Raw genomic sequence first — 15,249 nt, forward strand, 5'->3', positions numbered from 1 at the left:
GTGTGTGTGTGTGTGTGTGTGTGTGTGACATGCCTGTGGGGTAAATATAGGCAAGGTGTGTTTGCTTGGGGAAGACAGAAATATCCCCTCTCCATCAACAGGCCCATTACTAACCAAACACACTCAGGGTCACCAACCTACTGTATTTACTCATGGCACTGCCTCTGTCTGTCACATCGGCCTGTCTTAGCTTTACTGTGACTACATCGCTCTACGTCAGACAGTTTATGGCACTTTGACTGAATGCAGCCCTCCCCTCGCTCCCGTTTTTAGTCTGCCTGGACAGACGCTTACTAGGAAACGGCTGGCTGAGGGCAAATCATGTGTAATTGACATATTTGCACATCCACAGTTGTTTCACCCGGCTGCTCACCCTGATAAACACCAGCTTCCCCTTCTATTTTCATGCGTCTCTTCATTTCCTCGCCTCTTTAATGCTCTTGATCGCACTCAGTCTCCAACCCAAGCACACAACACACATGCATGAACACTAATTCTAGTTTCAACAATCTAATGGCCATACTGAGCTTCTTATTTCACCTACTGTACCTCTACAAATACCCTAAAAACCTATAAACTGAATTTGTGGTGGAAGTTTGCACAGGTCAGCTCAGTGAAAATCCATGCTGATGGTAACGTTGAGAACGCGATGGAGAAAAAGACAGAAAAAAGACAGAGTGAAAATCGCCCCTGTCAGAGTAGCAGAGCATGAATGAAGACTGCTGCCCCCCTGCTAGCGACTTGGCATTGAACAGCATGGCACAGTAAAACCTGGCATCATGCTGAGAGCACACCTGCCAACGAAGAGCAAGACAGGGGGAAGGAGCAAGGCTACGGAGCAAAGAAACATTTTCCAGGCAAGCTATTAAGTGAGACTCTGCTTGGACAGTTTGAAAGGAGAGTTTGGCTTGAAGCAAGGCAAAAAATACACACTGTATCATGAATCTGAGAACACGCATGTTCTTAAATGCACAGAACAGGTTAGCCTCTCCTTTAGTGAGGCTAAATATGTTTTATAATGAGGCAGCTGTGGCTCTAAACGTAACATTTATTTCTACCTGACCTGTTTAAGCATAAGCGGTGAAGTAATGGAAGAGACAAGGCGTGACTGAGGAACAGGGCAGGAAAAGAGAAAGGTGGAGATCAAAGACGTGAGGGTGGAACAGGACACTGCACTTGACTGACACACTTAGCCCACTCCATTATAACCTCTCACAGAGCTAACGTTAGCCCTTTACTTAGCATAATAGTCCTCAAGAACCAACTCACCAGGACCTTTCTAATTAAGCTCTCAAGCACCCTGACTAACCTCCATAATGCTAGGCATGATGCTTAAAAAGGCTTTAAAATAATATGACAAATGCTCATTAATAATAAGCAACACCCAGTTAAGATTATTGCTAAATATCTGCTGTGAAATATTCAGCAAATGTGTGGGCGTCGAGTGTGTACAGACTGGAAGTGTGGGGCAAGATTTTTGTTTTCCGAAGCTGGACTAATATATTCTACTTGTGATTTCTTGGATATCTTTGCTCTGTAAGTGGAGTCCTGCTAATCAACCTTTAGCCAGATGAGAATAAACGTGACAAATCCCAGCTTCAAGTAGCCCCATGGAGTGATTACTGTAGAGGCTGCTACTGCACATATCCTCTCTCATCTTTAAAGGGAGGACAATTGTGTTCCCTTTTATCTGGCTATTAGTACGTGTTGTGTCAACATAACCCAACACGGTGCACAGAGATAGAGTAGTATAGACCCTATTACATATTAAAAACACACATCAGGGCCAGGTGTCTGTGTAGTGAGCTGATGCCAGCATAATAAATGAAAGGCAGCGAAATCAAATGTGCTGAATGTCACACAGACACAGTTGGTGAAGCAGGATCATGAATATGGATAAATGCAGCTGGATTCTCGTCATGCTCCTAATTGCAAACCATGAAAAAATATTACGCTTCTGTTGTAGTAGTTTGAGACAGGCTGGACGGAGATACATTTACAGGACCATAGTGTATGTAAAACTAAGTTAGAACAACCCCAGAAGAACTGTAAGGTGCCATAAAGACACAGCTCCAGCAGAAATGAAGAGATAAAGCTAGAGCCACAGAGGACACACTGGACGTCCTCAAAAAAGGACGCCAGGCACTATTTATGCAACGCTGTATGGAAACGGGAGGAGAAGTGCCTCCGACTTGGCACAAGGGTTATCTGTGTACGCAGCTCTGTCAGTGACTGATCAGACAGTGTGAAGGACACGGATGAGGTCAACCTCTACAGATGCTGTCTGAAAGGAAACAATTACTCACAAATGCTGAAACAATTAACAACATAAAAGGAATCGTGACAAACGTGACTGAGGGTGTCGATCATGTGAACAGTGACAGAACAGTTCCAGCTGACATAAAGACGACGTCATCATTTTCAAATAAACACAGTCACGCAACGTTTGACTCACAGGGTGAAGTTCTCCTCCAGGTAGCAGCGGTTCCTCAGCAGCCCGGCCCACAGCTGCACGCCGATGATGCCAAAGATGAAGAAGACGAAGAAGCAGAGGAGAAGCACATTGCCCAGCATGGGTAGAGTGTCCAGGAGTAGGTTCACCAGGATACGCATACCTGTAGTTTAGCAGGTCAACACACCAGTACTTAAATACAGTGTATGCTATGTAGCATTATTCCTAGACTTTAGATTCATAAACTGTGCAACTGTTTATTTTAACTGAAACATTTATGTAAACATAACTCTAGTAAAATAAAACAGTAGATTGGTGGCTGGAGTTCTGCATTTTCAATAATATTATTAAGTCATTTAGACAAAACCTATTGCATATTGTTCCCTAAAATCAACCAAGGTTATTATAGACAAACTGCTGGATCACAGGAGGAAGTTAACAGCTGCTCCTGAGGAGGCAGTACTGTAGGTGGGAAGCGCATGTGAGGTAATAATTGGAGACCAAATTAGGTGAAGTGTGTCGTTCAAAAGCTTAAAAGGCAGAATCCATGAAGACAACAACACAGACAGATCCACTATTCACAGCCCCCCCATGAACAGAAACGCGTAATCAGGCTACATGAGATCCCATTCATGATTACATGAAAGCTAATTGCGGGAATACAAGCATGTCCCCTGTCGAATGATGATGACCTCATTCCCCGTGGATGGGCCCGCCCTGCGGTGATGACACATTGAGACGGTGATTAGCAGAGCATAATGACAGCTGATTGGACTAATGAGAGCGAGAGGTGAGACCCACCGATGAGATCACAGCAACCCTACACTGACACCTGAGATGTGTACTGTACTGTACGTGTTGACGATGTTACTATGAGTGTGAATGTACTTGTGTACACCTCCACTTCTCTGATGTGTGCGTGGTGTGTGCGTTTGTGTTTGTGTAGTATCACGCCGCGATTCGTGACTAACAACTAAACGGGAGGCTAATGTGTTATAAACACAACATTGCATTTAAGCGGCTAAGATGCTGAGTGACAGGCAAGATGCTGCGAGAATGACAGTAGAGGATGCAGACAGCAAGAGAGTCATGACGACAACGATGATGATGATGATGATGCTTGGTGATAAGCCTACTGTACTTTTTTTTAGGAGAATTCATTGCTAATGAATGATGTACAGTAGAAGTCCTTCATGGTCTGCTTTCTCCTCTTAGACAGTAACAGACTGGACAAAGTGATCAGGAGGGCTGGTTCTGTTCTGGGGGTGGAGCTGGAGCCCCTACATGCTGTAGCTGAGAGGAGGATGCTGGTCAAACTCCTCTCCATCCTAGACAACACCCCCCACCCCCTACACAGTGTGCTGGCTGGACAGAGGAGCACCTTCAGCCAGAGGCTGACTGTCACAGCTTCCGAGGTAGCGGACCCACATGCACAGCGAAGACAAGACTTGAGTGGTAACGCAGTTTACTTAATTCGTGGTCAGGCAAACGAAGGTCAATACACAGAGCAGGCAGGTACAGTACAGACAGGGTTTAGACAAGCGGTGGTCACAAGGCAGGCTAGGGTCAACTCACGGCAAGGCAGGATCATAGATGAGACCAGAATCAGGGTCAGGAGAAGCAAGGTCATACATGGGTTCAAGATCATGAGTATACATGCTGGATTGCTGGCTAATGCACATAGACAATCTGGCAACCGGTTGGGGTGAGAGGTGGTGCTTAAGTAGTGGCAATTGATGGCTAGATGAGGAACAGGTGTGTGGTCTGGAGCAGGAAGTAAAGCTGGCAGTAACTAATAATGGCTGAGGCAGGAAGTGACAATAACATAAACCCGGAAATGAACATAAACAATGGTGCAGTGACTGAGTCCATGACACTGATCAGTATTAGGTGCTCCACAGAACGACACCAGAGATCCTTCCTACCGGTGCCATCAGCCTGTACTCCACCTCTTTCTGTAAGGGTTGATCTTCATCCATGCAATAACTTGTATAATAAAACTTTAGCTAGTAATTAGATGTGAGTGTGTGCAGATGTGTTAGCATTTTTATTTTTAATCTCCAAACCTTTTTGTGTACCTCCAACTGTGACAGCGATCAATGTGTGCAAAATAATTCCCCTCTGGGATTAATTTTTTTGGTTACGTTTTTTGAATCTTGAATTATGTAAAAGATTTGTAAAATTTGATGAAAACACAACTACTATGAATTAAATATGATAAATCTGGATTGTGCGCAAACAGTTATACTGAAATTTGAGCAAACATCTCAAGTTTGAGGAAGACATTTTCTTTGGGTTTGTGTTCCTGCGCTCACGCCTCTTACTAATTTGTCTCGTCAACTTGTATTAAATGGAGAGCAGTGGTGTTGCTGGTGTGTATGTGTCTAGTGTTGGTGGCTGGAGGCGAGTCTAAATGTGTTTGTTCCCCAGGGTCCTCGTCATTAGGCCACTCTTCCATTAGGCCTAATTGGGTGAGGAGAGGGAGAGACAGATCGGGAGAAACTGGGAGAATGAGAATGAGACTGGGCCTGGGGGTGCGCCAAAAAGGGGGGTGCCAAAATAAGAAAAAGTGAACAAAAAAAGGTGGAGGCCATAAATATTAAAAGGCAAGTGAAGCAAATAAAATGTAACCACAAAGAAAAAAGTGTGTTATAACGTAAGTCAGTCTGAGTTACCTGCTTTCATCTCTGCTCCCTCCTAGTGTCTGTACTCTGCCACTTTGCCAAAAAGCGTCACTGTATTCATTCGTGTTCATTGCGATGAAGACACATTTACAGCTACACTAAAAACTCCTCTAAAACCAGGGCGGCCCTCTCTTCTCCTTTTAATGTTTGCTGTCTTTACCACTCCTCCCCTGCCCAACACCCCCGTTAGCGCACACAAATTTCATTACAGACACACATCACACAGGACCCCTCTGCTACTATCTGCCATTTTGTTGGAGGGTTACAAATTGGGGTGTGCGAGGGGTCAGGATGTGCGCGTGCTCTCCGTGTATTTGTGGGCAAAGCAGCGATCCAAAAAAACCAAGGAACAAATAGCTTTATCCCCATGCTTCCTAACCTATAATAGTGTCACAGATGGAGGACAGAATCAGGCTACCACACAAGAATTAGTGGAGCTTACTGTTAACGGCAACACATACACACAGCTACAGTACTGTATAGTGTGTAATGTAAGGCAGGCTCTGCAGGCATGGCCTGCATCAGCTCCGCACAAGTATCCGAAAATCCATGTTATGATTCATGACAAATTGGCTTGTCTAATCTCAACGCTTGTCCTCAAACAATTTAAACACTCTCTGCAGACAATATCTTCTAATTACGCCACTCGAGGCACTCAAGACAAAATACTTTCTCAGACACTCACAAATGTGAAGAACTCAGCTATGATTTGACGCTAAAGCTACAATTGTACGTTTGTGAGCAGCAAAATCTGGTTCTCTATCTAGAAAACAGAAGGGGTTGGTAGAAGGAGATGTCCAGAAGCTAAAGACAATAAGAGGATAGAAAAAAAAATCTAAACTTCTAGATTAGTTTAGATTTCTTGTGTTGTTGTTTTCCAATATCAGATTTAAACTGTGACATTTGGATCTAGGATTTGCTGACATTTAGTGGAGTCCCCTCTTCCTTTTAACTGTGTATATTTTCCTGTGCTATCAGTTACAACCAAAGGATGTTATATGTCCACTGCCTCGCTTACTACTTCAAGCGCCACTTCCTTTTCTCCAACCACTTTGGAGTGTTTTGTCCAAAGAGCTTAATTTGGTGTCTCAGATGGTACACTTACTATTAACATTTCAGGCAATGAAAGTGACAAGCTAAACACTCTTTCATGCCTTATTACACGCTCTCTCTTTTGTAGTAATTAATTTCATCACTTTCCTACATTTTGGAAATGCCTTCGGCTGACAATTCCAAAAAACATTTTTTGACCTAACTAATGCGTCTTAATGAGTCAATTAAAGCCTGACAACTTAATGAAGTCCAGAATATTTTACAGTTAAAAAGGTTGCCAGTAATCCATTAAAAAGGTAGAAATCTTAAATTGCTCTGCAGAAAAATTCTGGGTATTTGAGAAAAGAATCAACAAAGAAGTGATCTGTTCAGCTTCTCTGAGAACATGTCAAACATTTAGATATTTTCATCTAGCAGAAATAGCTGATAATGTGCAATGACTAACTATTTAGGTTCTATAAGTAAGAGATGAGACCAATCTAAACCTAAGGGCAGCTAATTGGTGCTCATAATGATTAAGAGCTGCCTTGTATAGAAGAAGGGAAAAAATCAATAGGAGTAAAAAAATGTAGCCAAGAACTGAGGTTTAGATGAAAAGAAAGGGGTTATGGTCACGAACTGATCAGTGAGGCAGAATTAATGGATAGTTTGTAAATCTGATAAAGCTGTGACTCATGGCCTGAACAGCCTTTGTGATTTAGCATAAGATGAATGTTTAATAATTCCCATGGGGAAAAGGTGGCATTGGGATGCACAGGAATGCTGGAGAATGGGAACATATACATGAATTTTCATGCACATGCATTTGCACAGAATTTGGAATGACAGATTCACATTCTAACTACACACAAAAACTTAAACTTTTCTCACTTGGGACTCTGTTGATGGCTTTAAGCGGCCGAAGGACTCGCACCGTTCGAATGGCCGACAGGTTGATGTTCTGCAGGTCCAGCGAGTACTCCACCATTCTGGGTAAACAAACCGATGCAGAATTAAAGAGAGAGAGAAACCACAGCGAAAGACATTTTTATGATCAACTGGCTTAATATGACACAAAAATGGTTCCATCTGCCCAAGCTTACAAAATATAGATACAACCTCCAAAGACAGTTGACACTTGAACAGTGTGTGTGACAGACTGGCCAAAAAATGAAAGACTCTTTACACAGCACACAAACCATTTTTTCTGGCACTAACTCGACCCATCTAGATCATATTGTAGCTGTACCATCATAAAGTGTTTTGGCATCGAACTACTCTCACCTTTCCCCTTTCACAGCTGTGTGATTTTCAGTGATATAGAAAATGCAAGCCCCTGCAAAGCACACACACAGTGGAGGAGGGATGAAGTGACAAAGCATTAGAGAGAGTGGGAGAAGAAGAGGGGATTCGTTCTATTCTCAGTGCCTGCCTGCAGGATGCTGTGGCTCAGTCAGAGCCTGGCATGTGTTAGTAAGTCATTTCCAGAGCATGGCTAAGCTGTTTGTGCCCGCAGACCCAAACCACTTTCACAGGAAAACGCAGACTTTATGCTGTGTTTCTGTGTGTGAAAGCTGCATCCATATGTTTGGATGTGCCACTTACACTAATCACCAACAGAGGCGGTTCCACCGAGTGAAGGACTTTTATGCATGTGTGTCAAAAACAAAGCCATACATGATGCTGTGTTCACGTGTCCAACTGGTGTAATAGCTCTTAAATGTGTCTGAGTGTTTGCCTAAAAGTGACGTGCCCCGAGCATCAACAGTGTTGGGACAGCATGACACAACAGCACAACTACAAGCTAATAGCATTCAAAGCCCATCTACAGGGTGTGTCAAACTCACTGTCTCTCACACAGACAGACTCATGGACCATGTCGTTTACAATAATACAATCCTGATGATTCCACAGGGAAGCTCCCCCCACAGTCCTCACCATAGTGTAGCACCCACTCACACTAGAGTGGGATTATTTCTACTAAGGGTTTGATTTGCTGCGCTAATTCACGCCGCGGTGACACATTTAAAAACCCATGGCAAACAAATTTCAGTGGGGCACTGAAGCCCACCTTTCACATTCCTTTGTTCTCGCTGTGAAGCTTGTGATCCCTACACTTGAATGCGTGTGAGATAGCAGAGCTCCAAGCTACAGACCAATTTCCTCTTCCCAGGCAAGTCGAAAGTGCAGAAATGCCACACAGCAGCCTGATGGAAATGTCACCGAATAGAGAAGAGCATAACAGTTTGGGGCCAAGCTTCTCTAGATGGACATGGTCCTATTATAAACTGTATCAGGCTTAATAGTATCTGTAATGATTTCATGTAGACTGCTCAGACACTGGACAGATGGCTAAAATGTCAAAAGGGACTTGTTAAACAATTAAAAAAACAGGTCCCACTCTCAGTGAGCTCAAAGGCACAAATGTTTGATTCGATTATGCATGTGAAAAACCTAGTGTATGATACAGATCCACAGATAAGAACATGTTCCGTAAGTGAACGAAGAGGAAGTAAAAGATGCACAGAGCAGGAAACGAGGGGAGAAAGACATGCCTCAGTGTGTGTGTGTGTGTGTGTGTGTGTGTGTGTGTGTGTGTGTGTGTGTGTGTGTGTGTGTGTGTGTGTGTGCACCATGCGTATACTCTTTAAAACTCTTTCTTCCTAACACATCAGTCAGGACGGCGTGTTTGGGAGGGTAATTAGTGGACTGCCGCGAGCATCCGTTTTTTGATTGTTCCTGCTCTCTGTTGTTCTCGTTTCATTTTTTTGACACCTCAGTCTCATTCATGCTCTCATATGGCTGCGGTGTGTGTGATTAGTTATCAATGTTATATATCAATGCAGAATAGAGAGCTCCAGGGGAAATCTGCTGTAATGAGGAGAGAAAAGCAAGTTATTAGTGACGTACCTGTTAACTATGAACACTCAATATTATCACTAAAGTTTTGGTAAAAGCTTAATTCCAGCCTTTGACAGGTTGGAAAGAACATCAGGTTGAGTCAAGATAGCAGAGGTAAGTCTCAGTGGATGAGGCCAAAATAGAGAAAGGAACTAGAGACAGAGGAGGCGGGTGAGAGAGCAAGGTGCTGCCCTTGGGTAAAAGCCATGGAGCTCATAGCAGACTGTAGGCTGTGATTTAGCCCAGCAAGGCTGGCACTGCCCTCAGCAATTAGCCTGGCGCTAATCTAATGGATGCTGCTTAGAGGAGAGCGAAAATTGAAGCGCTCGCATATGAGCATAAACACACACATACAGCGCACAGATTAGACAAAGTCTAAAGGAATAGGATGGCACACTGTAATCTGTGTGTGTAATTCTGTGCCACAAACAGCACAGACACACACTCACCAACTATGAGCATCCACTGGGGATAAACTGAATCAGCTCAAATGAAGATAAATGTCCCTCCACCTCCACGGTAAATCTGTTGCTCTACCTTTCTTTGTTTGCTATTATAGCAGCCAGTCTCCCTATCCATCTCTCTCTCTCTCACTCACACACACACACGCACACACACGCTTTATCACCCATGTCTGAACCTCTCATTCCCCCTTCGTTCACAGCAGGTGTTGGAGCAGGTGTGTTTGCTTTTGTTTTGTGCATTCATCTAGCGTGTGACTGTGTTTTACATAGCAACAGCATGTGTAATGGACACTTTGCAGCAGCAAGTTAAACTTACGCAACACAATGTATAATTATCTTCAGTCTCTGAGAAACTGTCAGTTCCTAGTTTTTTGCCTTTGATCTTCCTGCATTTGCATAGAAAACAACTTTACTCTCTCCAGTAACATTTGCATGTTTCATATCATTTGCACCTTCTGCATCTACATTTATTAACATTTCCACAATACAAAACATTTTGATGGACTAGCCTATACTTTGTTATACCACAGCATGCCTCCTGCATAATAATAGCAGCTCTCTGCTCAATTACATTCAAAACACACTTGTCATAAGTGGATCTAAGTGAATTTGCAGGCTTTATGTTACCTCGGCTTAGGATGGTGTGACGTGCAGTGTACAGCAGCAGTTCAAATTCTGCTTGTGTGATTTCCATTCCTCAAAATGTTTCTACACTTACAGCACAATAATGTGACTGTGACAATGCACACGTGTCAAGTTTAATTCCCTCTCTTTAAGGCCTTTTAGTCTACTTAATGTTCACACAGACATATTACAAACTAACTAGGACGTGTACACATGAAGTCACATGAACATTCCTTGGACGGACCGAATTTCATGCTGCATTTAACAGCACTTGGCAGCTTTATTAATCTTCTTAGGCTTTGCAAAACCAAAGAACGAACAGTTAGTGCAGGCAGTAGTCAAACGTGCTTGAGACTAACTGTGTCAAACTGCAACAATCAGAGCAAGGAGAAAAGTCTAGTCATCAACTTCCACATTTGCGTAAACCCCTAATTTAGACATTATTACAATAAGACTTCAAATAGTAGTGAACTAGTTCCTCACCCAGCCATGACAATGAAGAAATCCAGCCTGTTCCAGGTGTCTCCCAGGTAACAGCGGTGGCCAAAGATCCCAAGTGCCACCATCTTTACCACCATTTCCAACGCAAAGAAGATGTAGATGAATGCATCGAAAGCCTAAGAGAGGTCACAAGGAAATTAAGTTGAGTAAACATATGGTAGATCATCTCTGTGTGTCCTCTAGTGGCACTGTATCAACCCACACTGCACCGCAAGAATCAGTCAAAAGTAAGAGGTGAACACGAAAAAGGAAAGTGAAGGAGATCCAGGTCAAATCTCAGTAAACAAATATAAACAGAGAGGAGGCACAGATATAAATGGGGAGAGACAGGTGTGCCCACATTGCTGCCATTTCTTTTTTTGCATTATTATGTTTAGATCACCACCTCAACCTCCAATTGCTTTTCACAAGAAAACTCGTTCCTGGTGTTTGCCCCAGGGTGTCTGACTGCGTTTGCTGCCTTGTTACATATTACTACAAGGTACAACTTAAGTTATTGCTTCTTGACACAGAGGTTTACAAGGCGTGGGAATTCAAATGAGGTCACGAAGCTGAATGGCTGCTAAAAGATTGGTCATAATATTGTTTTTGGGGGGAAACCGTTCTCCGTTCCCATCCTTGGTAATATCACACCTCCAAAAAGAGAATGAATGCCGCAGCTGCTGTTTAATCTCAGCGTTATGAAGCTTAAGATCCTTTATTTGCTTTACAAAAAGAAAATGTTCAACCTAAAATGCCCTCTCTCAATTGCTTTTCAAAAACTGACTCTACTCTTTAGGTTGTACTCTCCAGGCAACATCAAATTATAAGACAAACAGAAATGCTGAACATTGAAGCAACTCAATTCATAAATAATCACATATGGTCATATACAGTAATTCTTGGAATATATTTTAGCACTGGAACATTTATCCTGAATACCACTATAGTACATTAGGAATTCTAGGAAGTTAGCACACTCAACATCACATAAGGCACAAACCATCTTTACACCTTTTATGACTTTCGGGCAGATTTAAAATGACAGGCCAGAGACTGAACAATACCCCACAGCCGGATAGAGAACACAAATCTGTGGTACATTTGGACCCCTAGGAGTAATGCCCTTAAACTGACGAAGAGAAGCACTGTACGAGAATTTTAAAACACTGGATACATTCACACTGCAGCGAAAGTGCAGAACGGTCAGAAGCCGTCGCGGGATGGGATGCATTATCATATTTGATGCTTATGGGACTTTAGAGCATCTAAAAGAGACGTAGAAGTGATAAATCTGTGCTTTTTGTTACATGAGGAAGGTCTTTTGTGAATACGCTGGCAGTTAAAACGCATTTAAAGCCAATATACGTGTCCCATCCTCGCTCATTCATTCACACAGAAAGAGAACATGAGCATCACCTCAAATATGGCTTAGAGCTGGCAGCATGTTGAGGCTGAGACGTGAAGATCAGGCTCACGTACTGTTTAAATGGTGTTTTGATAAATAATGCAGCCCGCACGCTTCATATGTAATCCGACGTTGACTCCAGCAGTCGGAGCCCCGTTGCGTTCGGCGCCGAGTGAAAGAGCAATGGATTCATCATAGTTATTTGCCACTACCGCCTGCTTCCTCTTCAGTCTGCCTATCAGGTTTCATCGTCAACATGATTTGTAAAGAGATCGAGGCAGTCTTGTGATGGCCCCTTTCATGATTTGAAATAGGAGCTGCTGTGGAAACTACTTCATATTCTGTCATTGTGCAGCCTATTTAGCAGGAAGGCAGGACGTGGTAAGTAGGTCATGTGGACTGTAATGTTACCACTTAAAATGAAATAACCCGCGTGTTGCCTTATTGTGCTTGTGGAACGAGTGGGTGATGAGATTAATCGCAACGTGTAAAAGAGCAAAGGGAAATTTGAGACAGACAGTTTGGGACGAGAAAAAGAATACAGAAAGTCATTGTGTGAAGCGAGATCTGAACCTATAATAAAGGTTCAACAGATGCTGAGTTTAAGGTATGATGAAGAATCCTTTCCAAGTCAATCTGAGGCAGAATAACAACTTTCCATTAGTGAGACATGGCGATAAAAAACAGACAGGATGCAAATCCAGTTGGCTCTAGTACAGCTGTCACACTCAACTGCAGATTTTGATCGAAGTCATTCTTCTAGCTCTTTTTAATCTGCATCCCATGGTGATGCAGATGGTATTATCACAGTATTAATGCATTATTATTATTGTTTGTGACAAAAAAAAGAGCTGAAAGCAAGACGTTTGTTATATCTGCTACAATAGCAGCACGTGGTTACCTGAAATCCCATTACTCATTGGTCTGCGAGGCTTCATTTCAAATAATAGGCTATCGTTGCTGTAGGCAACAGAGCTGCATTAGAACAATTAGTCAACATGGGCTCAGCAAACGAGACTAACTAGCAGATTTCCAGTGTTGCGGAAGGATTTCTAGTGTCACTGAACACTAATGGCTGAGCCTGCCAACCTGACTGAGAAAAAACAGTAATAATCACATAGGTACGCACAATGTGCCAGTTGGCAAATCGCACAGTCAGCAACACAACCCTGCTTACAGAACCACACAAAGGGAAAATATTTGAAATACGGCACACACACAAAAAATATGCAATACAATAATCTGACACATGGAAGTGATCTGCAGAAGCAGAGCTCAGCAGATTAAAAAGCCTGAGGAAAGTCAGGGCAGGAATTAAGAGCGTTCAAACAAACACAACTAGAATCAGCCTTTGGGGATCACGTTGTTGGTTGTGGCATCTGCAGAGCGTGCTTGTCAGGAAGTGACAGACCCACACGCAGCAGCACAAGACTGTATTAAAACAAACCAAGGCCCAATTCCCCGTTCAGAGACAGAGAAGCTTTAAGCTTTCCAGGCGGGACGTGTTTCAGCTGCAGCGTCGAGCTCGCAGCTCATTTCGACTAATTGAGCGTTTTGTTGCACGGCTTCATCAGCGCGTTGACACGTGGCTCCGGTTTACCTGCAGTATCTGGCAGCGGTCGGAGGTGCAGTCGATGTTCTCGCAGGGCTGGTACATGCCCAGCGTCACGCAGTTGAGCAGGATCACCATGATGCTAATCCTCTCGAACCACGTATGGGCGGAACTGAGGTTAAGGAGCGTAGCAGCTGTGGGGAAGTCAACCTGCCACACACTCACACACACACTGCAAAAGTCACATGTTAATAAACGTCTCCAACTGTGTTTAAACTTCATTAAAGCAGAATGTTTGCTAATACTTACTGTATTTCACAATCGTTGCTCATTTCTAACATTACTAATATAACAACCATCCGTATTTGGTTTTGTTTCATCTATGACTTTCATGCTAACGTTTTGCGGCAAGCTAGCTCAGCGTTAGCATGAAGCTATCGCCAACAACGCGGCTAGAGTACGACACTCTCACTCTACAACAGTGATATTTACAACGAGAAACTAAGTGACGAATTATTATGTCCGCGGTATTTACGTATTTTGGGTCATTTGACGTCTTTAACCTGATACGTTTTTCTCTATTGTAAACGCTTACTTGAAACAGTTCAAGTCTGCGTTTATAATCAGGTGCGTTTGTTTGTTTTTTCGCTTTCGTTACGGGGGCGGGTGGTGTTAGGAAATGTTCTAAAAATAAGGAATACAACAATATTTAATGATGTCATTAATGTAAGATGTATACTTAAATAATGTAGGATTATATAGAAAATGCCACCAAATGTTTTGCTTCTCTCACAGAGCGTCCTTCCTGGTAGTGATTGTGGATGGAAGCGTACATGCATTTGTTACAAATGTAAATAAACCCAACAAACCCAGCAATCACACACTGTTGTACTGGACACCAAAAAAAACACCTCACGTCTCAGCACACGCTCACACAAAAACCCGCATCCACACACTCGACTTGAGCAGAAACATCTCTATTTTCTTCCATGTGTAGACAGACACACACACACACACACACACACACACACATTCACGCGCACGCGCGCACGCGCACGCTGCTCCTTTAATCTGTACGTCTCTCCATCCTTCTAGCGCCTCTTTGCTGTCTCTCTTATCGCTTTAACACCGTTCTCTGGGGGTAACATGAAATAAGGAGAAATTATTTCACAAAAGCACGCGTAAAGAAATGCTTTTATTAAGTTTTTCCTCTTTTCTCTTCATCATTTCCTCAGCCACTCAGCACCGATTTTTGGAGAAATGGGTCCTAAACCGTTTTGGGCCATTTTTTACTTTCTGTAGCTCTTGTTTTTCAATATCATTTCAATTTCTCCAGCTGTCACCTCTAGATTTTCCATCCATTCCCAGATGTGACATAGCACACAATGGACATATTCCCCCCTCCAGCATAAACAAATGCAAACACTTAGGGACACATTATACCTCAAGAGGCAGTGAAAAATCAATCAGGTCTGCATGCGAATAAATATATGTGAATGTGCGAGGACGTTTGTTTATGTGACACTTCCATTGCACAACGTACAACATGTTCTGAGGTGTTATGTTTGTAAAGCGAAGCCATGAGCAGACGTGATGTATGAAACAGTAACACAAAAGGATTGAGACAAACAAAAAACAGGAAAAAAGGGAGA

General features: G+C 42.9%; 1 protein-coding gene across 2 annotated transcripts in view; it reads right to left on the reverse strand.

Annotated features, from left to right (window-relative positions):
• cacna1ia (calcium voltage-gated channel subunit alpha1 Ia) overlaps nucleotides 1–15,249 on the reverse strand; it is a 90,553-nt gene that overhangs the window by 38,689 nt on the left and 36,615 nt on the right. For both annotated transcript variants that reach the window (XM_029158292.3, XM_029158290.3), the window contains exons 3-6: nucleotides 13,646–13,757; nucleotides 10,641–10,774; nucleotides 7,060–7,157; nucleotides 2,456–2,615 (exon numbers count right to left, since the gene is read on the reverse strand). In XM_029158292.3, coding sequence (XP_029014125.1) covers nucleotides 2,456–2,615; nucleotides 7,060–7,157; nucleotides 10,641–10,774; nucleotides 13,646–13,757 — 504 coding nt within the window. The remainder of the gene's footprint in view (nucleotides 1–2,455; nucleotides 2,616–7,059; nucleotides 7,158–10,640; nucleotides 10,775–13,645; nucleotides 13,758–15,249) is intronic.

The sequence above is a fragment of the Betta splendens genome, chromosome 8 (assembly GCF_900634795.4).
Source record: "Betta splendens chromosome 8, fBetSpl5.4, whole genome shotgun sequence".
Classification (NCBI taxonomy): domain Eukaryota; kingdom Metazoa; phylum Chordata; class Actinopteri; order Anabantiformes; family Osphronemidae; genus Betta; species Betta splendens.